Source organism: Pelobates fuscus, chromosome 4 (genome assembly GCF_036172605.1).
Source record: "Pelobates fuscus isolate aPelFus1 chromosome 4, aPelFus1.pri, whole genome shotgun sequence".
NCBI classification, from domain to species: Eukaryota; Metazoa; Chordata; class Amphibia; order Anura; family Pelobatidae; genus Pelobates; species Pelobates fuscus.
Window position 1 is genome coordinate 389,508,397 of NC_086320.1, and position 24,419 is coordinate 389,532,815.

At 45.9% G+C, this 24,419-nt stretch overlaps 1 protein-coding gene across 1 annotated transcript in view; it reads left to right on the forward strand.

The window, feature by feature from the left end:
- The window catches only part of ASIC3 (acid sensing ion channel subunit 3), a 456,156-nt gene that overhangs the window by 187,379 nt on the left and 244,358 nt on the right, over positions 1-24,419 (forward strand). The window contains exon 7 of the mRNA XM_063452925.1: positions 5,596-5,687. Within this exon, the coding sequence (XP_063308995.1) occupies positions 5,596-5,687 (92 nt within the window). The remainder of the gene's footprint in view (positions 1-5,595; positions 5,688-24,419) is intronic.

The following is a 24,419-nucleotide window of genomic DNA, read 5'->3' on the forward strand; positions in this document are numbered from 1 at the left end:
GTTAAGAAAACTCCACATATAAACTCTGCTCTAGGCAAAATCTCCTTTATTCAGATCTAAGCTGAGAGCTGTGTGTACAGGTCTAGTTTGTATTTGTGTAATTGCATCAGGCACCTTTTATTTTGTTTTTTTCAGTTCAGGTTTTCTAGTCTTTGTTCATATTCATTTTGTAGCCTGCCTCTGCACTGTTTCCACATTTTGTCTTTTAAACTTAAACAGACAAGTACTTTTGAAAATAAATGTTAACTAATAAAGCATTAAGGATAGGTACTGGTTCAGATTGAAGCAGAAGGGTGGTGTAGTGCCTAATATGTAATTGAAGACACGTGGAATAATAAAAAGAAAAACCAATGGTGTAGTACGTAAAATACAATGAGAAAATGAGAAACATAATCCACTCAACTTTATTTGCACTTTTTGGGAGGTGAAGTGCAGCTCCAACTTAAACGCTTGGGTGGAATGATCCCCGCCTAGGGATATAATGTGGTCCACTGGTCTGTGTGTGGTCCTCCTCTAAATGGATTTGCTCATAAACATATGGGGGGAATTTGAAGTAATATAGTGCAGTATGTCAGAATAGCAAAAATAAAACAGAGTACGAAATGTGCACTCACATATACTGGAGCCAGAACGTCGGCTCCCCAAATATAGTGTGGAGTGGTATGATCCCCACTCTAGGATATCAGTGATGATGGTATCTTTCCATATGCAGACATAAAAGAGAAATAAAAACCACAATAGTGTGTAACTGTAGAACTGGAGTGAAGATGTAAAATAGATTAAAAACGTACTCACATGTAGTGGAGCAAAATAAGGTTTGCTCAATCCAATAGGCGTAGGTGGTTTTATGTCCCCACCAAGGATCTAGGTGTTCATGAATCCAGCAACAATCAGCAAGGTCCGAAAAAAGTAACAAGAGATAACAAAATTGCTGGCAGACAGACTCAACCCACAACTACCCAAACTCATACACCCAGACCAGGTGGGATTTATCCTATCCAGGCAGGTGTATGACAACAGGAGACGAACCTTCAACCTACTATGGGTTGCTACGCACAGACAGATACCCACACTATTTATCATTGGACGCCGAAAAGGCGTTTGATCAGCTATTATGGCCCTTCCTGTTCGCAACACTTGGCCAGTTCAGATTCTGTCAAGCTTTTCTCGACGCGGTCCAGACCCTATACTTCACTGGGGGCTAATCTTCTCATCTCGAATGCACTCCCACTGTCATTCCACAACGACATCCTGGTTAGAAAGAATGGCCTATGTAAAAATGAATCTACTGCCCAGATGCTTATATTTATTCCAGACATTACCGGTCCAAGTGTCAATAAAGGATTTTAAACTACTACAGACCCAGATAGATCATTTTATATGTGTAACGGATCACCTGGCACCCCGACTGGGTACCTCAGTTGAAGGATGCTCCTAGCGCTTCCTGAGGGCTCCAAGCACTCTAGCCGACACCATAACCACTGTAGATTCCTTCAGAGAGCACGACAGGAACAAGCTCTTAAAAGAGCTTAGGAGTGATTATAGCAAGGGAATATGCCGAGCATAGCAATATCTTGTAGCAGATTCCCCCAATAAGAGACGGCACTCCAAATTGAGGGTGAAGTAGAACGGATTGTACTTGCACATACAGCCTCTTTTATTTACATTCTACAAACATAGTACTGCCCACAGGGTTTTGAAGAACAACCAATCAACACATTACAACACAGCTAACACTCCCATTCATTACATCAGAAATCCTCCCCTCTGCCTGTGATACAGTTATCTCAACACAATAGACTCACTTAATTATCACAGGCAGGAAAATACAGTATTATAAAACATATCACAGGGACCCCAAAACATGCAATAACCCCATAAATAATAAATAATATGGTGGCAAATAAATAATATCCTCGGAACCGGGGGATCTGGGTGAACCACATATCCAAAATTCACCCAGATCCGTTCAGTAGTATGGAAGATACGGTTTAATGCAGATTCTGCAGAACATATACAGGCTATATGAAAAATAATTACTGTTAAATGTGTCCCCTGTTCTGTAGTTTAAAACTACTGAACGATGTATTTGTGCATCAAATACCGGCGAGATAGCACCATGTAGAAAAGTCACAACAGTGTCTGTGAGTTAAAATGGCCGCCATCCATTGTTCTCACCATGTGCTTCATCCATTTTTCTCATCATGTGCCTCTGATACATGAAATGGTGGCCACGCAGTAACTCCACAGTTTGTCTGGTAGTCTATCCAGCCGAATTAACAGATGAAACACATGGGGAACAGTGCAACAAACAAAGGGAATCATAAAAAATATGGACAGTAGTCATATTTGTGCACAATATCCAGTTTTGTCACAGGGTACAAATATTATTTTCAAATGCCATATATCCCAGGGCCATAGTCAGAAGGTAGGAGACGGGCAAGCAGCCCCCTCCAAGAACACGTGGCGAGGTCTGTTCCGCCACAATATGGACTAACAAAAGAGCCAGAATAGGGAGGGCCACACCTCTAACACTACTTTCATGCTGCACAGTTGGCGCAGATACAAACACTACATGCCCCACCTGGGCTGAAAAGATGTGTAGACCTAGAGCACGATTTATTCAGCAGAGACTTTCCCTCCTCGTACATCTGGCTCCCAAAACAGGTGCGACCCCAACTCCCACAGACCACTCCAGCCTTAACCACCTCAATCAAGATATGGAATAAACTCTCAATTAAATATGCCCCCACAATGAACCTATCCCCCCTCACCACAATGCTGAGAAATGAACAATTTGCACCGGGCATGAATCCTTGAGATTTTGCCTTCTTCGAAGACAACAATCTCAACCGAATCTAACGGTTTTACCGGAACCAACAGTTAATCTCGTTCACAGAACTACCTCAAACCACACCACTCACTACCTTTGACTAATTCCGATATACACAAATCAGAAACTTCCTGGACACGACCACGTACAAAAAGGCAGGACAATCCTCGCTCAGAGTCTTTGAAAACCTTTGCATCCAAAGCCCAGTACAAAAGGAGTCACATTTCTATGATCTACTCCCTTCTGATCCGACCCACCCCGACCATGCCATTGTCCTATGTCTCCACTTGGGAGAGGGACGTGGGCCCCCTAGATGATCCCTACCCGCGGGAGAGGCCACAGCAACTGTCACAATATGTGTTAACCACACAGAGTAGGCATAAAAGACACTCATGCGGTGGTACCTTATTCCTCTAAAATTAAAGCAGATGGGGATGTCCACCTCCGACTTGTGCCTGGAAGGCCTGCAGACACAAGGGGATGTACTATCACCTTTGGTGGGAATGCCATCAAGTAGCCCAACTGTGGACGAAAGTAACAACCTTAGCCTCCAAAATCTAACACAAGACCATCCCCAGGGACCCCTGGCTGTGGTTGCTCTCCAAAACCTTGAAATACATACCCCAGTACAAAATAAATTACTGGAAAAACTGTCACTAGCAACCAGGAGATCCATTGCGACCAGATGAGGCCTGAAAAATGGTCCGTATTTCAGCCCTAATCCATGATACAACCAAACACTGAAAATATATAGGAACCCTGGCTTTTTGAGTTCCCAATTCCTACCTAGTGCCTAGCGGCCGTATACCCCACTAATTCTGAAAACTTGTTCCACTCTACCCCTCTCAGTCCTCCCTTCTTCTTCTCTGTTAGAGACATTAATCCCCATCACTTACCACTCCACACAACTAAACTACACTGCATATCCAGATCTTCATCACCAAGTCAGCACCAAATGAACAGAGCCTCCCAAGGTCACCCAAGTCATCACCTACTACATATCACTGCCCAGATATCAAAAAGCCCACTAAGCTACCAACCCCAGCTCCCAACTATAGCAGCAATGGGCACATACCCAAAAACGGGAAACATCGGCCCACCCACACATCTAATATGGACCCCAGAGCAGATAGTACAAATATCAGGTGAACGGAAGAATGCATACTAAAAAAAGTGGATAATGAAAGTATAAAAAAAATCTAACATACCCTATTATATATCACAGTTAAGTTAATCTGTATTCATAATTTACTGTAACCATTTCCATAAACTAGAAACAGCTTAACTTTGCAAACTGTTTATTATATAATGAACAATTACTGCTACAACCATATTATGCTGTTTTACAAATTGCATCTTTGTTATGGTTTTTTTTCTTTATGCAACAAATTGTTTTGTTGTTTGTGTGTGTTTTCACTGAATACATACAATAATTTCAAAAATCTAAAATAAAGAATGTTAAAAAAAACAAACAAGAGATAAAACAATAAAAGATAATAACCTGGCATAAATGTGTATAAGATACACTTAAAGTGTTTCACCAACAACTGGCTTTATCAAAAGTGTTTACAGACTAAAAGGACAAAAGCTGCTTAAATAGGGAAGTAAAGGTTGAATCTAATGGTCATATGATGTCATAGGTCACGTGGCTGAAGTTAATTAACAACTAAAAACAATTTAACGTTAAAAATACTTTTAAAATACTTGAAAGGGGTACATGGGAAGTGAATATGTTTAAATGTTAAAACAAGCTTTTATTTCACATTTTTTTAATTTAATTTTTTTAATTGTTAATTAATTTCTGTCACGTGACCTATGACATCATATGACCATTAGATTTAACCTTTGCTTCCCTATTTAAGCAGCTTTGGTTCTTTTAGTCTGTAAACCCTTTTGATAAAGCCAGTTAGGGAAATGTGTTAAGTGATCTTATACTATTTTATGCTAGTGTATTTTATCTTTTATTGTTTTATCTCTTTATTTCATAAATAAAATGACTTTTTTTATTGGACCTTACTGATTGCTGCTGGATTCATGAACACCTAGATCCTTGATGGGGATATAAAACCACCTATGCACATTGGATTGAGCAAACCTTATTTTGCTCCACTACATGTGAGAAAGATTTTTTTTTAAAATCTATTTTACATCTTCACTCCAGTTCAACAGTTACACACTATTGTGGTTTTTATTTCTCTTTTATGTCTGCATACGGAGAGATACCATCATCATTGATATCCTAGACTGGGGATCATACCACTCCACGATATATTTGGAGAGCCGACGTTCTGGCTCTAAGAAATGTGCACTTACATATTTTACTCTGTTTTATTTCTGCTATTCTGGTCTGACATACTGTGCTATATTATTAAAATTTTTCCCACATGTTTATGAGGAAATCTATTTCAAGGAGGACCGCACGCAGACTGGTGGACCACTTTATATCCCTAGACGAGGATCATTCTGCCCAAGCGTTTAAGCTGGAGCTGCACCTAAGCTCCTAAAAAGTGTGAGTGGATTATTTTTCTAATTTTATCTCATTGTATTTTATGTACTACACCATTAGTTTTTCTTTTTATCATTCCACGTGTCTTCAAGGACATATTAGGCGCTACACCACCCTTCTGCTTTTTTTTCTCTAGATTATCAGGGTTATTTAATAAAGTAAGAATTCAATACAAAAAAATGCTCCAAGTCAGCTATGCTTACATTCAGCTACTCTGGGCTTGCAATCTGTGTACTCAGAATGGTTTCTGTTACAGGGAGAATATTCTGGTCCTGGACATTTTTTTTGAAGAACTAAATTATGAAGTTATCGAACAGAAGAGGGCTTATGAAGTTGCTGGATTACTGGGTAGAGTTTATAAAAGTGATTTTCGATGTAGGAGACACACCTTTTATTAGAGAGACTCCAAGCACCATAATCACTACTGCCAACTGTAGTGTTTGTTGCCAGGAGCGAGATGGTTGCCTCCCAGAGTAAGTAGTTAATTGATTTACCAACTTGCCTAAGATCCTCTTGGCTCAGCCTCTGCTTTTGTTAGCTTCCATGAGCTAGTCAATTAACTAAGTCCAGGACTGCTAGGCTAGCCCAGTGCACAGAGATTGTGAGTGTCACGACAGTGACCCCTTCTCGCAGAGTGTAACCTAACTATAGAACGTATACCGGACCTTAGAATGGCCGGACTCACGTTAGAGTAGTCAAATGGGATAGCCAGAGGTCAAGGGATTACAGAAGACGGGAAAACGATAAGCAAGCCAAAGTACAGGGAACCAGAGAGTAGAGTAGTCGAATAGAGAAGCCAAAAGTCAAATACCAGGGTAGAATACAAATATCACAGAAAGTAGCACTAGGGGAACCAGCAAGAACCACACTAGGGCGTCTTACTGCTGTCAGGGCAGCCCTTTTATAGTGTGGTGTGTGTAGCCTTAAAACCACGCCCCCAAAAGGTCCGGGGGCGTGGCCGCGTCAGGACCTTGTCGGCTTCAAGCCGACGGCAGTGGCGCGCATGCGCCGAACCTAGAAATTCCGAGCTGAGTGAGCGGCCGGCGTCAGAAGTGCCGTGCCGCTCAGTGAAGGAGGACGCTGTGCTGCGTGGGTCCGAGGAGGTCAGGTAAGGTATCGTGACAGTACCCCCCCCACAAGGACCGTCCCCAGGGCGGTTAGAACGCCTCCTTTCAAATAAACGAACCAGGCGAGGGGCGTGTGTGGCGAAACCAACCTCGCCACTGGGCCCTGGAGAAGCCTGTTTGCTAGCCTCCTACCTGCTGACTATGGCCCCTGGGTTATTTGGGGCATATTGTACTGTATATTGCTGCTACTGGCCCTTTTAACAGCATCTATGGACATATTGGGACTTTTGGGACTACTGTCCCTTTAAGACTGTGATACATACTCTAGTGTACTGCCTGTAATATTATATGTGTATTAAGTTTAACCTGGGATATGTATGCAGCATTCATCTGATTGTTCGGTAGAATCACTCCATTCATTATATTGAGTGAAACTACCGAACAACCAGACCACCCAGGAATAAGTGTGCCTCCAATTACAGTTTGCAACAATGTTGCAAACGGGTAATTGGCAATCCGTGTAATGTATTCTTTGTCCTCTGGGTGGCCGCCATTCGGGAAACAAACACGTGGCGGCGGCCATCTTAAACTACCGAACAGCGGTGTTTTGCCGTCGAGTGTCTGGAACTAAAATCGGACACTTGACTAGGCAAACACCGCTGAGACCTCCATACTTCCAGAAATTCGTATGGAAACTACCGAATGACCCGCCGTTCGGTAGAAAGAACCCCATAAACAAGGGAATTCATTCAAACCCTCTCCAGGCTCTATAACACAGGCAATTCGCCTGTTTTCATTCCCTTGTTTGTGACCGACCGCAGGGCCAAAATGCATGGAACTGTTTTCGGATACTTTACCCATGCGGTCGGTCAAATCTTTGGAACCCCATATCTCACGAACCATTCATCCGAATGACTTGAATTTTGGATATGTTGTCCCCCTGAATAAGGGCTATCCAGCGATGCTGGATTTAAAGGTGTACCCCCGGGTTTTGGGGTACATCCAGAACTTGGCTGAAAAGGTGTACCGGATAATTGGGTTTAATGTTATCTGAGGGGAGGGGATGTGTGGGCTGAACCATGTATGTGATTGGTTATTTTATGCCTCTCCCTGGGTGTGGCCTGTAAGTGTACAAGTGTAATAAAAGCCAGGCTGGATGAGCCAGGCGAGAGTTCCTGTTTTAACCTCAAAGTGATGTGTCGTCTCATTATTGGGGGAAGGATTTATTGTATGCTGTTCCAGTTGACTGCTAGGGGTACAAGCCTATTCGTATGGTTCCTATTCAATGGTCTACAGCATTCATACGCTTGGGAGAATTTAAAGGTTTCTTGGATTCGGTGATTATGGTGTCTGCCAGAGTGCTTGGAGTCCTCAGGAAGCACTAGGAGCATCCATTAACGGAGGTACTCAGTCGGGGTGCCAGTGGATCCGTTACATTGGTGGCAAGCGGTGGGATGGCGTCCTAGTGTGAGGTAAAGCAGCTCAGAGACACTGTTTGGATTTACAAATTGAGGGCAACGCTAGCAGTCGTGCAGCGCCCCTGGGAGCAGACAAGTATGGAAGGTTCTGGCTCTGGAGATGATTGGCTGGCCGAGGTGAGGCAGCGAGTGGCCGAGTATGGGGATGATATACCCATGGAGACACGCCGGGTGATCTGGAACCAGGTCATGGCCGAGCGAAACACAAGGCTGGACCGAGAATTCCGGTTGGCGAAAGAGAGGATGTATGCTCAGCAGCAGGAGCGTTACAGCAGCCGAGTAGAGGCTGCATCCGAGGAGGTTAGCCGTCTTTCCCTGAGGCGGCGGGAGGAACCCGAAGTGGGGGTCCTCATAGACTGGTCCTGTGAGGAACCACAACAGGCAGGTAGAGATGGGACCAAGGTCTCTCCACCGGGCCCACCGGGATGCTGGGCAGCCGGCCCAGATCCCCAGCAGCAGCCAGAGTTGCCAGGTGGGGAAGCAGGTGGCCCTTACTCACAAATGTTGAGGGGCCTCACGGATTGGTCCTGGGAAGACCCACAGATGGCAGGTGGAGATGGGACTGCGGTCTCTCTACCGGCCCTACAGGGATGCTGGGCAGTCGGCCCAGATCCCCAGCGGCAGTGTGCGTTACAGGGAGCTGAAGGTGCCGTTCTTGCTCCCCAGCGGCAGTCTACGGTGCAGGGAGAGGAGCCTGTTATCCCCTCTCCCCAGTGGCTGAAGGTGTGTAAGGGAGAGGAGTTTGTTATTCCCTCTCCCCAGCGGCAGCGCAGCTCACCAAGGGGAGACAGTAAGCCCCTCACCAGCGCAGATGGGACAGTGGTCTCTGCGCCCTGCCTACAGGGAGTACAGAGGGTCAGCCCTGCTCCCCAGCGGCTGAAAGTGTGTAAGGGAGAGGAGTTTGTTACCCCCTCTCCCCAGCGGCAGCTTAGCACACCAAGGGGAGACAGTAAGCCCCACACCAGTGCAGATGGGACCGTGGTCTCTGCGCCCGAGTTACAGGGGGCAGAGGTAGTGGGTCCAACCCCCCAGCAGCAGCGTGATTTATTGGGAATTGGGAGCCCAGTCTCCACTCCCCAGCGGCAGTGTGATTTGTTGGGAATTGGGAGCCCAGTCTCCATTCCCCAGCGGCAGTGTGAATTGCAGGGAATTGGGAGCCCAGTCCCCATTCCCCAGCGGCAGGCTGAGTTACAGGGGGCAGAGGTAGTTGGTCCTATCCCCCAGCAGCAGAGTGATATGCCGGGAAGGCAGTGTGAAGTGCAGGGAGAGGAGAGCAGCGTCCTCCCTCCCCAGCGGAAGGCTGAGTTACAGGGGGCAGAGGTAGTTGGTCCTACCCCCCAGCAGCAGCGTGATTTTTTGGGAATAGAGAGCCCAGTCTCTATTCCCCAGCAGCAGGACACTGAATTGGGAGGAGAGACAGTCGGTCTCCCTCCACAAAGACTGAAAGTAGGCATGGGAGAGGAGATTGTTACCACCTCTCCCCAGCGGCAGCTTAATGTACCAGGGGGAGACTGTAAGCCCCACACCTGTGCAGATGGGACCGTGGTCTCTGCACTTCCAGCACAGGGGGTAGGGACGGTCGGTCCTGCCCCCCCACAACAGGGCTGTTTAGCCAAAGGGGAGACAGTCGGTCTCCAGCAGCAGAGCTGTGTAACTCAAGGGGAGACAGTCGGTCTCCAGCAGCAGAGCTGCGCAGCTAAAGGGGAGGCAGTCGGTCTCCAGCAAGGCTCCAACCAGACTACTCCCGTAGTAGTGCTGGCACCAGTCTGCCCACTCTGCCCACTCAGCAACCCACCAAAACAGCCTACCAGTCCCCCACACAGCCGGGGTGAGGCACCTGGACCTGGACAAGTTTTTCCATTACTCAGGTGTAGTAACCATTCATTGTGGGTGGACTGTACTGCTGTTTCTGTTTTGTGGGTGGGCTGCTGGACTAACAAGGGCACTGACCGGCAAGAGGTCAGGTACCCTGTTAGTCTGTTTGGAAAAGGGGAGAAATGTGGCGAAACCAACCTCGCCACTGGGCCCTGGAGAAGCCTGTTTGCTAGCCTCCTACCTGCTGACTATGGCCCCTGGGTTATTTGGGGCATATTGTACTGTATATTGCTGCTACTGGCCCTTTTAACAGCATCTATGGACATATTGGGACTTTTGGGACTACTGTCCCTTTAAGACTGTGATACATACTCTAGTGTACTGCCTGTAATATTATATGTGTATTAAGTTTAACCTGGGATATGTATGCAGCATTCATCTGATTGTTCGGTAGAATCACTCCATTCATTATATTGAGTGAAACTACCGAACAACCAGACCACCCAGGAATAAGTGTGCCTCCAATTACAGTTTGCAACAATGTTGCAAATGGGTAATTGGCAATCATGTAATGTATTCTTTGTCCTCTGGGTGGCCGCCATTCGGGAAACAAACACGTGGCGGCGGCCATCTTAAACTACCGAACAGCGGTGTTTTGCCGTCGAGTGTCTGGAACTAAAATCGGACACTTGACTAGGCAAACACCGCTGAGACCTCCATACTTCCAGAAATTCGTATGGAAACTACCGAATGACCCGCCGTTCGGTAGAAAGAACCCCATAAACAAGGGAATTCATTCAAACCCTCTCCAGGCTCTATAACACAGGCAATTCGCCTGTTTTCATTCCCTTGTTTGTGACCGACCGCAGGGCCAAAATGCATGGAACTGTTTTCGGATACTTTACCCATGCGGTCGGTCAAATCTTTGGAACCCCATATCTCACGAACCATTCATCCGAATGACTTGAATTTTGGATATGTTGTCCCCCTGAATAAGGGCTATCCAGCGATGCTGGATTTAAAGGTGTACCCCCGGGTTTTGGGGTACATCCAGAACTTGGCTGAAAAGGTGTACCGGATAATTGGGTTTAATGTTATCTGAGGGGAGGGGATGTGTGGGCTGAACCATGTATGTGATTGGTTATTTTATGCCTCTCCCTGGGTGTGGCCTGTAAGTGTACAAGTGTAATAAAAGCCAGGCTGGATGAGCCAGGCGAGAGTTCCTGTTTTAACCTCAAAGTGATGTGTCGTCTCATTATTGGGGGAAGGATTTATTGTATGCTGTTCCAGTTGACTGCTAGGGGTACAAGCCTATTCGTATGGTTCCTATTCAATGGTCTACAGCATTCATACGCTTGGGAGAATTTAAAGGTTTCTTGGATTCGGTGATTATGGTGTCTGCCAGAGTGCTTGGAGTCCTCAGGAAGCACTAGGAGCATCCATTAACGGAGGTACTCAGTCGGGGTGCCAGTGGATCCGTTACAGCGTGAACATCAGAAGCGTCCACCCACGAACGATCCTCAGGACCATAACCCTTCCAGTCTAAAAGGTATTGAAGTTTACCCCTAGAAAAACGAGAACCCAAAATAGACCTCACTTCATATTCGTTTTGTCCCTCCACAACTTCAGGAAGAGGAGGAGGGGTACTACGAGTAAACCGATTACAGATTAATGGCTTGAGAAGTGAGACATGAAACGAATTCGGTATTTTCATATTAGAGGGTAAACGAAGACTGTAACAAACAGGGTTGACACGCTTGAGAACCTGAAACGGGCCAATGAATCTGGGAGCAAATTTCATAGACGGGACCTTAAGTTTAATGTTACGGGTACTTAACCACACTTTAACCCCGACCATGAATGTGGGGGCAGGTCTCCGATGCCTGTCCGCATTAGCTTTGTACACACTAGCCCTTTGAGTCAAGATTTGTTTAACCCCTAGCCAAGTCTCCCTCATATTACGGACAGTGTCATCCACATTTGGCACTCCCGTAGAAGGGACGGAACTTGGTAGAGTAGTAGGGTTAAACCCATAATTGATAAAAAAAAGGGGCTGTGTAAAGTGGATTCATGGACATGATGGTTGTGAGCAAATTCTGCCCATGGTAACAACTCCGCCCAGTCATCTTGATGAACCGAAGTGAAACAGCGGATGTATTGTTCCAGGCATTGGTTCATCCTTTCCGTAACACCATTTGATTGGGGATGATAAGAAGAGGAAAGGTTAAGGTTGATACCCAACTGTCCACAAAACGCTTTCCAGAAACGAGAAATAAATTGAGGACCCCTATCAGAGACAATATCATGGGGTACCCCATGTAAGCGGACAACCTCCCTTATAAATATAAAAGCCAGTTCAGAAGAGGTAGGTAATTTATAAAGAGGGACCAAATGAGACATCTTGGAGAATCTGTCAATTATCGTTAATATGACAGTGTGGTTCTTAGAAGGAGGTAGGTCTACTACAAAATCCATGGCAATACTTGACCACGGGGTCTCCGGAATAGGCAAGGGCATGAGGAGACCTAAAGGACGACCCTTAGGGGATTTAGTAGCGGAACAAATACCACAAGCAAGGACAAACTCACGAACATCCTTCTTGTAGGAAGGCCACCAGAACTGTTCCACCAGCAATTATGTGGTTTTATGTATCCCTTGATGCCCTGCCATTTTGGAATCATGCATGAGGGATAGTACTCTGTCCCGATAGGCCAATGGCACATATAGTTTTCCTTGTGGAACAGTCAAGGAAGTGCGATCTTGGAACGTAGAGAGTTCCTCTATTAATCCTGATGAGACTCTAGCATAGACAGTGGCGACAATACGATTCTTAGGGATTAAAGAGGACATAACTTCGTTGGAGGATGTAAAAGGTTCATATTGGCGGGATAGGGCATCAGCCTTAATATTTTTTAACCCCGGCCTATATGTAACAATATAATTGAAACGATTGCGATATAGAGACCAACGTACTTGTCTGTCAGACATTTTCTTGGCTTCACTGAAGTAAGAGAGGTTTTTATGGTCTGTAAAAATGGTAACAGGGATGGGTGACCCTTCAAGCAAGTATCGCCATTCTTTAAGGGCAGAAATAATTGCCAACAACTCTCTCTCCCCTATATCGTATCTTTTCTCAGTTTCTGTTAATTTCTTAGAGAAAAACCCACATGGGTGCAATGGTTGATCATCCGAAGGTCTTTGAGATAGTATCGCTCCTATCCCTGACTCGGATGCATCTACCTCCAGTATAAAAGGACGGGAAGGATCAGGATGCCGTAATACTGGCGCTGAAGAAAAGGCTTCTTTTAATGAATCAAAAGCTCTCTTAGCTTCTGGGCACCATTCCCTGTGATTCCTTCCCTTCTTAGTCATAGCAGTAATAGGGGCTGTTATTGAAGAAAATCCTTTAATGAATTTCCTATAGTAATTGGCAAACCCCAAGAAGCGTTGGATTGCTTTAAGTCCAACTGGTAAGGGCCATTGCTGAATGGCCTCTAACTTTTTCGGCTCCATTTGAAAACCCGTACTAGAAATGATGTATCCCAGGAAATGCACTTCTTCCTTGTGGAACAAACATTTCTCCAATTTACAATAGAGACCATTCTCTAATAACTTTGAAAGAACCAATCTGACATGTTCATAGTGTTCGTTCATGTTTTTAGAGTAAATCAGGATATCATCTAAGTATACTATTACAAACATTTGTAAAAAGTCTCGTAACACATCGTTAATGAAGTCCTGGAAGACTGCTGGGGCGTTGCATAACCCGAAGGGCATAACTCGATACTCATAATGACCATACCGAGTATTAAAAGCAGTCTTCCATTCATGCCCCTCTTTTATTCTGATTAAATTATATGCTCCCCGCAAATCCAGTTTAGAAAAGACAGTAGCTCCTTTCAACCTGTCAAATAGTTCAGTCACTAAGGGGATAGGATAAGCATTACGTATAGTAATCTTATTTAACCCTCTGTAATCAATACAGGGTCTTAAATCCCCCTCTTTCTTAGATACAAAGAAAAACCCAGCGCCCGCAGGCGATGAAGATTTAGTGATAAACCCCTTCTTTAAGTTCTCAGCAATGTATTCCTCCAATACTTTATTCTCGGCTATCGACAGGGGATAAACTGTACCTCGTGGAGGCATAGTGCCGGGCAACAATTCAATAGAACAATCATAGGGACGATGAGGAGGTAATCTTTCTGCCTCTTTAGGTTCAAAGACAGCTTTAAGATCAATGTATTGGTTGGGTATTTGGGTGGTCAATGGTTCCATAGTAGGTATATTGATCAAACCCACTGGTTTGATCGGAGTAATACATTTACTGTGACAAGATTCTCCCCATTTAATAATCTCCCTCTTCTCCCAGTCAATCGAAGGATTATGCTGGGCTAACCAAGGAAACCCAAGTATTACAGGAAAAATAGGGGATGTTATCTGTTGCAGGGTGATAACCTCCCTATGAAGGAGACCTGTAGATAATACTAGGGGAATGGTTTCCTGGGTAATAAGAGGTATCGACAGTGGTCTACCATCTATGGCCTCAACGGCCAAGGGTGCAGATCTTTTTTGGAACGGGAGAGTATTTTTCTGCCTGAACAAGTGATCCACAAAATTCTCGGCAGCCCCAGAATCAATTAAAGCAAGGGTGGATACTTTCTTTCCCTCCCATTCTAGAGTAATAGGTAGAAGAAGCCGGAGATCTTTTTTTATCATTGAAGGAGGACATACACATAACACCCAAGGCCTGTCCCCCCTGCGGACTTAGGTGCGAGAGTTTTCCGGCCGGCTAGGACAATTCACTCGTGTATGTCCCTTCCTGCCACAATATAAACATAAACCTTCCCTCCTACGGTATTGTCTCTCTGTCTCAGACAATCTTGTAGCCCCTAATTGCATGGGTTCTGGAGGGGTAACTGTTGGGGTTTCTGACGAGGGATAAGTCAGAGCAAGACGTTCCGGCACCCTCCTAGGTCTCTCTCTGGTATTCTGCCTATACCTAAGGCGTTCGTCAATATGAGCCAAATATATTATCAATTCCTCTAGAGTGTCTGGTAAATCTCTTGTGGCCACTTCATCTAAGATTCTGTCAGACACTCCATTCAGGAAGACATCCACGAAAGCTTGTTCGTTCCATCTGACTTCTGCAGCTAAAGTACGGAACTCCAAAGCATAGTCTACTAGAGAACGGGTACCTTGTCTTAAACGTAACAAGGATTTGGCAGCGTTAGTCTTTCTGCCTGGGGGATCAAAAGTTCTCCTGAAAGCTGCAACAAAGTTGATATAATTAAAGACAATTGGGTTGTCATTTTCCCACAAGGGATTAGCCCAGTTTAAGGCCCTATCTACTAACAGGGTGATAACATACCCAATCTTAGCCCTATCGGTAGGGTACGCTCTAGGATGGAGTTCAAAATAGATGCTTATTTGGTTCAAGAACCCCCTGCATCCCTTAGGATCACCCCCATACCGGAGAGGCGCTGTAGCCTGATTGGAAGTGCCTGTAGGTAGCACTTCCATGGGATGTTCCTGGGGTCTTTGACTAGGAGTTTGCTCCTCCGGCTGGAGATAAGCAGTACGGTTAACTAACGTCTGTACGGCGAGAGCGATCTGGTCCATACGATGGTCCAGTTCCTCAAACCTATTGTCAGTACCAAGCCCAAGAGGGTTAACACCTGCAGGGTCCATGGCCCTAGTGTAATGTCACGACAGTGACCCCTTCTCGCAGAGTGTAACCTAACTATAGAACGTATACCGGACCTTAGAATGGCCGGACTCACGTTAGAGTAGTCAAATGGGATAGCCAGAGGTCAAGGGATTACAGAAGACGGGAAAACGATAAGCAAGCCAAAGTACAGGGAACCAGAGAGTAGAGTAGTCGAATAGAGAAGCCAAAAGTCAAATACCAGGGTAGAATACAAATATCACAGAAAGTAGCACTAGGGGAACCAGCAAGAACCACACTAGGGCGTCTTACTGCTGTCAGGGCAGCCCTTTTATAGTGTGGTGTGTGTAGCCTTAAAACCACGCCCCCAAAAGGTCCGTGGGCGTGGCCGCGTCAGGACCTTGTCGGCTTCAAGCCTAGAAATTCCTAGAAATTCCGAGCTGAGTGAGCGGCCGGCGTCAGAAGTGCCGTGCCGCTCAGTGAAGGAGGACGCTGTGCTGCGTGGGTCAGAGGAGGTCAGGTAAGGTATCGTGACAGTGAGGAAGTGACCAGCGCCCACGGGACCCCAGGTAAGTTGTAAACTGCAAACGGTTTGATTACTTAGCCTATGAAGGCACCAGGTATGTAGTGAAAGAGAATGGTGGAATGTGAGTGAACTCTTTCTGTATAGAAAATAAAATTGAACTTTTTTAGAGTTTAGTGTGACAGTTATCCTAAATAACTTATCTACAAAGAGACTGTGAGAGTTCTGACATCACATGGTCACTAATAAGGATATACAGACCTGTCTGATACCGAGCACTGAGACCAGTCAGTATATTACAGAGAGACTGGGAGAGTTCTGACATCACATAGTCACTAACAGGGATATACAGACCTGTCTGATAACGAGCATAGAGACCAGTCAGTATATTACAGAGACACTGGGAGACTTCTGCCATCACATGGTCACTAACAAGGATATACAGACCTGTCTGATAACGAGCACTGAGACCAGTCAGTATATTACAGAGAGATTGGGAGAGTTCTGACATCACATGGTCACTAACAGGGATATACAGACCTGTCTGATAACGAGCATAGAGACCAGTCAGTATATTACAGAGACACTGGGAGACTTCTGCCATCACATGGTCACTAACAGGGATATACAGACCTGTCTGATAACGAGCACTGAGACCAGTCAGTATATTACAGAGAGACTGGGAGAGCTCTGACATCACATGGTCAGTAACAGGGATATACAGACCTGTCTGATACTGAGCATAGAGACCAGTCAGCATATTACAGAGTATAATACTTAGGAAGTAAAGTTCGTAGGAACTTAATTGCAGATTCAAAATAAAAATGTGCTGTCACTTTAAGAAAAAAATGAAATAGGTGTTTTACTGATTAGGTCTCGATAGATCAGAACAGCTTTCAGCAGCAATTCACTTTTAAAGGATAGCTCCAGAGGTAGTATGCAGATCCTTATTTGAATACTGTGAAGGAATACCCCATCACATTCGGCTATTTTTATTCGTCTGGATTCGTGTCCCAGTTTTATTTTGTTTATTTCATTCGGTTCCCTAACCGAGACTACCCTAGAGACACATTAGAACATGGAACGTTGTGTATCTGTAGGAAAACCGTGAAGGAAATGATTAATAGAATGCTCCACTGGGTGGCCGCCATTTCATACATACGAACACTGTAACACTCTTTCCGCTGAGCATACTCTCCGTCCATCCTTGAGTTTCGCTCAGCCATGACCTGGTTCCAGATCCAGATCTGGTTCCAGATCCCCTGGAATATCTCCATGGATACATAACCCCCATACTGGGCCACTCGCTGCCTCACCTCGGCCAGCCCATCATCTTCAGCGTCAGAGCCTTCCATACTTGTCTGCTCCAAGTCGCTGGATACCTCTGCTGCCAGGGGCGCTGCACGAGTGCTAACGTTGCCCTCAATTTGTAACTCCAAGGAATTGGTGTTGTCTGTAGCTGTCCTTCTGGCTGTAGGAACGATCCCGCCGCTTGCCACCAATTGTAACGGACCGTTTCACTTACAAGAGGATAAAACCCAGTTTAGGCGATATCCCCCTTTTCCATAGACCAGCAGCTACAACAATCACCAATCTCCCGAACTGCAAACTGTACGAATTCTGGAAACTCCCGAACTGGAAACACACGAACCCTGGAATCAGCCGAACAGGAAAAGCATACAATCCGCTTACACTCCTGGCAGTCAGCATACAATCCAATTCCCCCAAAAACGAGACGACACATCGGTTTGAGTGTCAAGCAGAATCTGTTTTACTGAGGGCTACCTGCCTAGTATTTATGCAGGTCTCCCACCTGGTGGACACTCCCCTAAGCGACCAAATGGAAGACTGAAACAGCAGACAGACATGTATCACTTTCGTACACACAGCCACAATACTTTCCCACAATGCATCCTGGTTTCCTCCTCTCTGTCCTGGAGATAATTAATGAAGTAATTCAATTATCTCCCAGGACAAAGGCAAGACTCCATTATGCACGTGGTGACACAGAAACAGTATATCACTTTAAAATACATAAAGACACCTTTTATACATAAAACACAGACATGTAACATATCCCCAGATAGTTCAGGTCTGGGTGCACATTATTAGGTGAATGGCACTCAGACCACCCGAATACAGTTTAAGTGCCATGGAGCTAAAGTCTTTAATTATACGAACAGGCTCCATGGCATTGCTATCTGGGTTAAAACATTCACATAAAACAAACTACCGAATTTTCCTGCATTCACCAAATCCATACGAATTAGAACCAGGGGCTGGAGGTTCAGCGGGGCCTGCACGTAAAAGTGTCCGATTTTGGTGCATGAAAGCCGGGCAGAAAAGCGCTGGCTGCCCGGGGAGCTCCAGAACACCACCACCTAGCGGCCGCTAAGTGTAACAGCGGCCACCCAGTAACAAGCAATTAAGCTGCGGTTAACCGCAGCTTCAGGGAGGTAAATTGGCAGCACACTCCAGCTTCTGGGTGGCCAATTAACAACGCCGGCCGGCTTCCCACGGCTATGGGGAGGTTGGTAAACGGCTGTTTGTTCGGTAGATGGAATCTACCGAACTGCTGTGCAGAAAGGGAGAAATAAATCCTTCTGCACAGTAAAATTAACCCTTTAGCTGCCGGTCCATAGTCCAGAGGCAGCAGGCGGGCAACCAGGCTCCTCCAATACAATGTGGCGAGATTGGTTTCGTCACACCGACCTCGCCACGTGTCCTTGGAGGGGGCTGCTTGCCCGCCTCTTGCCTTTGGACTATGGACCCGACTTTATGTGAATGTGTTAACCCAGATAGCTATGCCATGGAGCCCATTCATGTAGTTAAAGACTTCGGCTCCATGGCAATTGAACTGTGTGAATAGGATCTGCGCGCTATCCGGTAGTTTTGTGCGCTCAGATCCCAGCTATCTGGGGATATGTGAAATGTCTGTGTGTTATGTGTAAAAGGTGACTTTATGTATTTTAAAGTGTTTTACTGTCTTTGTGTCCCCATGTGCTCAATGGAGTCTGTCTCTGTCCTGGGAGGTAATTGGATTACTTCTCCATTGTCTCCAGGAGAGAGGGCTCTGTAAAACTGTTCTGAGCCGGAAAGCCATGCTGGCAGGGGTTTTAAAAGATACTTTACTAACTTTTGAACCCCTGCTCTGATTCATGCCATTTTTTAATATGTTGTTCCCCTGAATGGATTGATTATGGATATGTATTTTTATGTGAATGTGATGTATGGTTTTAGAGTTATGAAAGTTGGGTAGAAAGTATGTTTTAACTGTATGTATAATTGAGTTTCCTCTCAGGTTAAGGGGAGGGAATATGTGGGATGTAACTGATGTGTGAGTGGTTGTTTTATACCTCCCTGTGGGCGGACCTGTATTTGTAACAACTGCAATAAAAACCAGGCTGGGTGTGCCAGCACCTCAGATTCTGCTTGACCCTCAAACCGATGTGTCGTCTCGTTTTTGGGGGAATTGGATTGTATGCTGACTGCCAGGAGTGTAAGCGGATTGTATGCTTTTCCTGTTCGGCTGATTCCAGGGTTCGTGTGTTTCCAGTTCGGGAGTTGGTGAATTCGTACAGTTTGCAGTTCAGGAGATTGGTGCTTGCAGTAGCTGCTGGTCTATGGAAAAGGGGATTATAGCCTAAACGGTTTTTATCCCCTTCTGAGCGAAATGGTCCGTTACACCCTGTAACTACCATACATCCAATCTCCATAAAAATTACACATTTGAACTTGGCATACTTTAAACATAAACACTCTCAAAAATCAATCCCTCCAGTGGATAAAAAGATAGATGTAAGTCATTTATGACCGACCGCAAGCACATTTTCCTGCCCAAAACCGTTCCATAGATTTGGGCTGTGCGGTCGGTCAATTTCCTGTAGAAAAACGGTTAAGTCCCCTTCGAAGGCACGAACAGGTCCGTTCGTGCAAATAGCACATTGCAACAGGCTGTTCGAATTGTCGAACGTACTTCGACTTTAACCGAAGTGTCGAAGTGGAGGCGACGGTAAGGGTCAGCGGTGTTCGTGTATTTGCGTAGCCGATTTTAGTTCCACAGATTCTTTAGCATACACCGCTGACCGCGTTCGACTAAATTAAAATGGCCGCCGCCACGTGTTCCTTTGTCAAATGGTGGCCACTTCGACCACTTCGGCTGCATCCGAAGTGCCATATAAAAAGTGCCAAACCTTCCCCAACAGTATTTAAAGGGCCAGAATGAGTGACATACACTCTGGTATGGTCGAATACTGTTTTTAAAGGGCCAAATCTCCCAGGGCCATAGTCCAGAGGCAACAGGCGGGCAACCAGGCTCCACCAATGCAAAGTGGCGAGATTGGTCTCGTCACAACAATTATTATGTACGTTTTTAGTAGCAATCATTTGCACATCTATTGCCATGGGTTCTTCCTTAATATATACAGAGGAGAGGTGTATGCCAAAGAATCTGTGGAACTAAAATTATTTAAAATTCCTGCCTTTAACTGGTCTTCATTAACTAACACCCCCGTTTCAGTTTTTAGTGTACCTACACTTTAATTTTTTGGTTTTTTCGAATTTATGTACTTTAAAAATGCTTTGGGGTTGGTTTTGCTCTCTTTAGCTATCATTTTTTCATTCTGAAGTTTAGCAAATCTAATTGCCTTTTTGCACGCATTATTTGCTTCCTTATATCTTTTATAAGATGCATCTGATTAACCCTTTAGCTGCCGGTCCATAATCTAAAGGCAGCAGGCGAGCAACCAGGCTCCTCCAGTTCACAGTGGCGAGGTTGGCTTCGCCACAGATGGCGGCAATCTTGTCTCACGAACGCTGGCAGTGGGACGTGGTCGTTAAGTGCCTGGAACTCGTTTCGGTCAGGCACCCCCGCGAACACCAGTCACCATGGACCTACGGCCCGTTACAGTTCCAGTTCACCTAGTCGAACTGCATTCAGGCGGTACAGACTACCGAACACAGGGAGCATTCTACATGAATCAGCTTTCCTCTACCTTATGTGTTTTTTTTTTACAAACCCCCACAAACGGAGACCGGCACAGACTACGGAACACAGGGAGCATTCTACATGAATCAGCTTTCCTCTACCTTATGAGTTTTTTGTACAAACCCCCACGAACGGAGACCGGCTTTTGACACAATTTCCCTGGAACTATTTGGGGCTTGTACCTCTTGGCAGGACGGTCAGACTTTCCCCGCAATGGCAATTCCAAACTACCGAACAGATCTGGGTGATTTTTTTTATATAGTGTTCGACCAGATCCAGGCTATCCGGGGATATGACTACTTTGGGGGTATAGTTATATTAAGAGGTTACTGTACTGTAAGATAATGTAATTACTGGCTGTGTTGTATCAGTGCCCTCTCAGGTTCAATTGAGAGATGCCCCTGCTGTTAATTTAAGAAACCCCTTGCTTGGGGTTTTTGCATAAATTGCCGAGTGTGGTTCTCCCAGCATTAAGCCTTGGCTCAAGTGTGGGGGACTATGCTACATCAGTGATATTGCGCTTGTGGGAATTATTTGCTGTTTCTATTGGAAAAAGTGTATTCGTGGCGGTGGAACCTTGACAGACCACCACATTTGGTGGCACAGGTGGGATTGTCCTTTTTCCTGGAATTATAATTCAAGGCTGACACTTGAGTACCGTGCATGGAAGGCTGCTACACCTAACTCAAGCACAGCACCCTAAAAGGAATTACTGGAAGTTCGTGGGGGCATTGCCGGCAGTAAAGTTCATTATCAGCGAGCTGATGGAGCTGGACAGGGAGAACTTGGTCTTGTCGACACCGGCTGTTCGTACGGACGAAAGCAAAGTGGACCGGGAGATAAGGGAACGGTTTGCGCTGTTCAGGTCAAATCCCTCTCCCGAAAGAATCATGCGAATCACCGACGGCACGAACGCCAACGCACAAGAACGGCGCGAATTACAAGCCTGCCTGTTAGAGGCACAACGAACTACAGGGGTTATCCCGAACAGTTCAAGCTTTAACCCTGAACTGTGGAAAATACCATTCAGCGCATTCAAAGCCTTTGATTAGAATACAGGCGAGATTGACCGCTATCTAGCCGACTTTGAAAGACAGTGTGCCCTCCACAAAGTAGCAGATGGTGAAAGGGTTCCTATTTCAGCCGGGAAATTGTCGGCAAGGCGGCTGACGCCTTTAGAGCCATTCCCGATCAGGATATACACAGCTACGAGTAGGTGAAAGCCCTCTTGGCCAGGTATGCAATAACCCCCAAAGCGTACCGATGGAAGTTTAGAAATTCCAGAAAGAAAGATTTCAACTCCAATACAGAGTGGGCTTGTCGGCTGCACTGAACAGCCACCCGCTGGATTAATGGCTGCAAGGCTACCACACTAGAGGAGTTACTACAATTGGTTTTATTGGAACAGTTCTTTAACCTACTTTAACCAGATGTTAAAGAATGGGTGAGAGACCATAATCCCCTCAACCTCACTGAGGCACCTAGGCTTGCCGATGAGTACACCGATGCTCGCAAGCAAGAACGATCTCAACACAGACCCCCACCTCCCTGTGTTGAGTACCTAGCACCTATCAGAGGGGGGAGCTATCAACCCCCTCCTTGACCCACTCCAGCAATATACAGACCACACCAGATGACGGTCCCGCTGTTACCGGTGCAAGCAAGTGGGGCACTACCACAAGGATTGTCCCCTAGAGCCACCAAGACCCCACTGGAACCGGCAGGAGGTCCCAACACATGGGTGGCCGTCTCCACCTGGGAAGCCCAAGAGTTAACTCTGGAAGAAACCATGCAGTTCCTGCATTAGGCCAACCCATGCAGACGGCCTATACCGACAACGGTCGCAGTTTGTGTGGCTGGCTGGGGAAGGGGGGGCGATCTACAGGCTCCCTACTGCCTAAGTTCATTTGGATTGGGGTGTGGGGGTTGGTACATTAAATGTTGGGGTCATGAAAGACCTACCCATAGAGGTATTGCTCGGCAATGATTTGGGGCCGCTAACTACAGCCTTTATGCCCACCACTATCCAGGAGGTCTAAGCCGTAACCACCCGGGACAAACATGGCGCTGCAGAAAGCCACCTACATTCCACAGAGACCCAGGTAAGCCCTACTTCCCGGACTTTGACGATAGAGCCCCTACCCTGGGACACCCCTGAAGATTTTGGGAATGAGGTAGCGAGAAGTATAGGGAGAGAGCAGTGTCAGATCAAGGGGAATTAGAAGGGAAACGCTTTGTGTGGGAAGGTAGCAGGTGGTACAGGGTAACTGACTCCTGGGTAAATGCTCCAGGGCCCAGGTAAAAACGCCAGCTGATAGTCCCTAAGAAATACCGGCTGTTGTTGAGGGTCAAGCACGATGTGCCTCTAGCTAGACATTTGGGGATTCGTTGGACATCATACCGGGTAACTCCGATTTTTTTGTCCGATATTGCCAAATGTGTGAAGTGTGCCAATGAGTGGGCAAGAAAGGAGACCACCCTAAAGCTAAAATGGCCCCTATGTCCATAATTGATGAACCATTTAGTCGGGTAGCGGTGGACCAGGTAGGACCCCTGGCCCAGCCTGGTCGCTCCGGTAAATGTTATATCCTTACCATAGCAGACTATGCCACCCGCTACCCAGAGGCCGTGGCTGTACCCAACATCCAGGCCGAGACAGTGGCGGATGCCCTGGTCAAAATAGTCTCCAGAGTTGGATTTCCCCAGGAGATCCTATCTGATCAGGGTACCCAGTTCACTGCCGAAGTGACCCATCAGCTATGAAAGGTGTGACGAACTACACTTCACCATTGACTTTTGGAGAGGCCTGCTTGCCAGCCTCTTGCCCTGTGACTATGGCCCCTGGGGTGTATTGCCATTTAAAAAGTCTATTTAGGCTTATTGGGTTTTAAAACACTTTTTCTGCCCCTTTAAATCCATGGAAAAATGTGCCTCTTCCCCTCGCCCTTTTGTCCTGTCCTATTGTTTCTCCAGCAGGGCGTTGCCCTAGGGACACTGCCAGACCAATTGAAACTGGCTTTGTCCCTCTTCAATCTCTCATCCACCCTTGCTATTGTTTAACCCCATGGTGATCAAACTGTATTTGTGAGATCTGAGCGCTTTTCAGACATATTGAGCGCCCAGATCCAAGCTATCTGGGGATATGTTGGACATATAGGTTAAACATTGTATTAAAAGAGTTATGTATTTTATGTGGTTTTTGTAACAGGTTTTGACTTAGAGATATTTCCTGTTACTGGAGATAATTAGGTTACCACAGTCATTTAAGCCAATTATCTCCAGGATAGAGGAGAAGATAGACCGGACGCACAGCCTAAATATGTGGAACTGTTTTGGGCATGAAAGCCATGCTTGGGGTCGGTCAAATGTGACTTCGATAAAACTATTGAACCCCTGCTCTGATCTGGGTGATTTTTGGATATGTTGGTCACCAAGATCAGGGGTGGTGCTATGTTGTTATTTTGGGTGTTTCTGGACTTTGGGTAAAACTGGATATTTTCTGCCTGTGGTAACTGAGTTAGTCCATTGTGTTTGGTAATTGTATC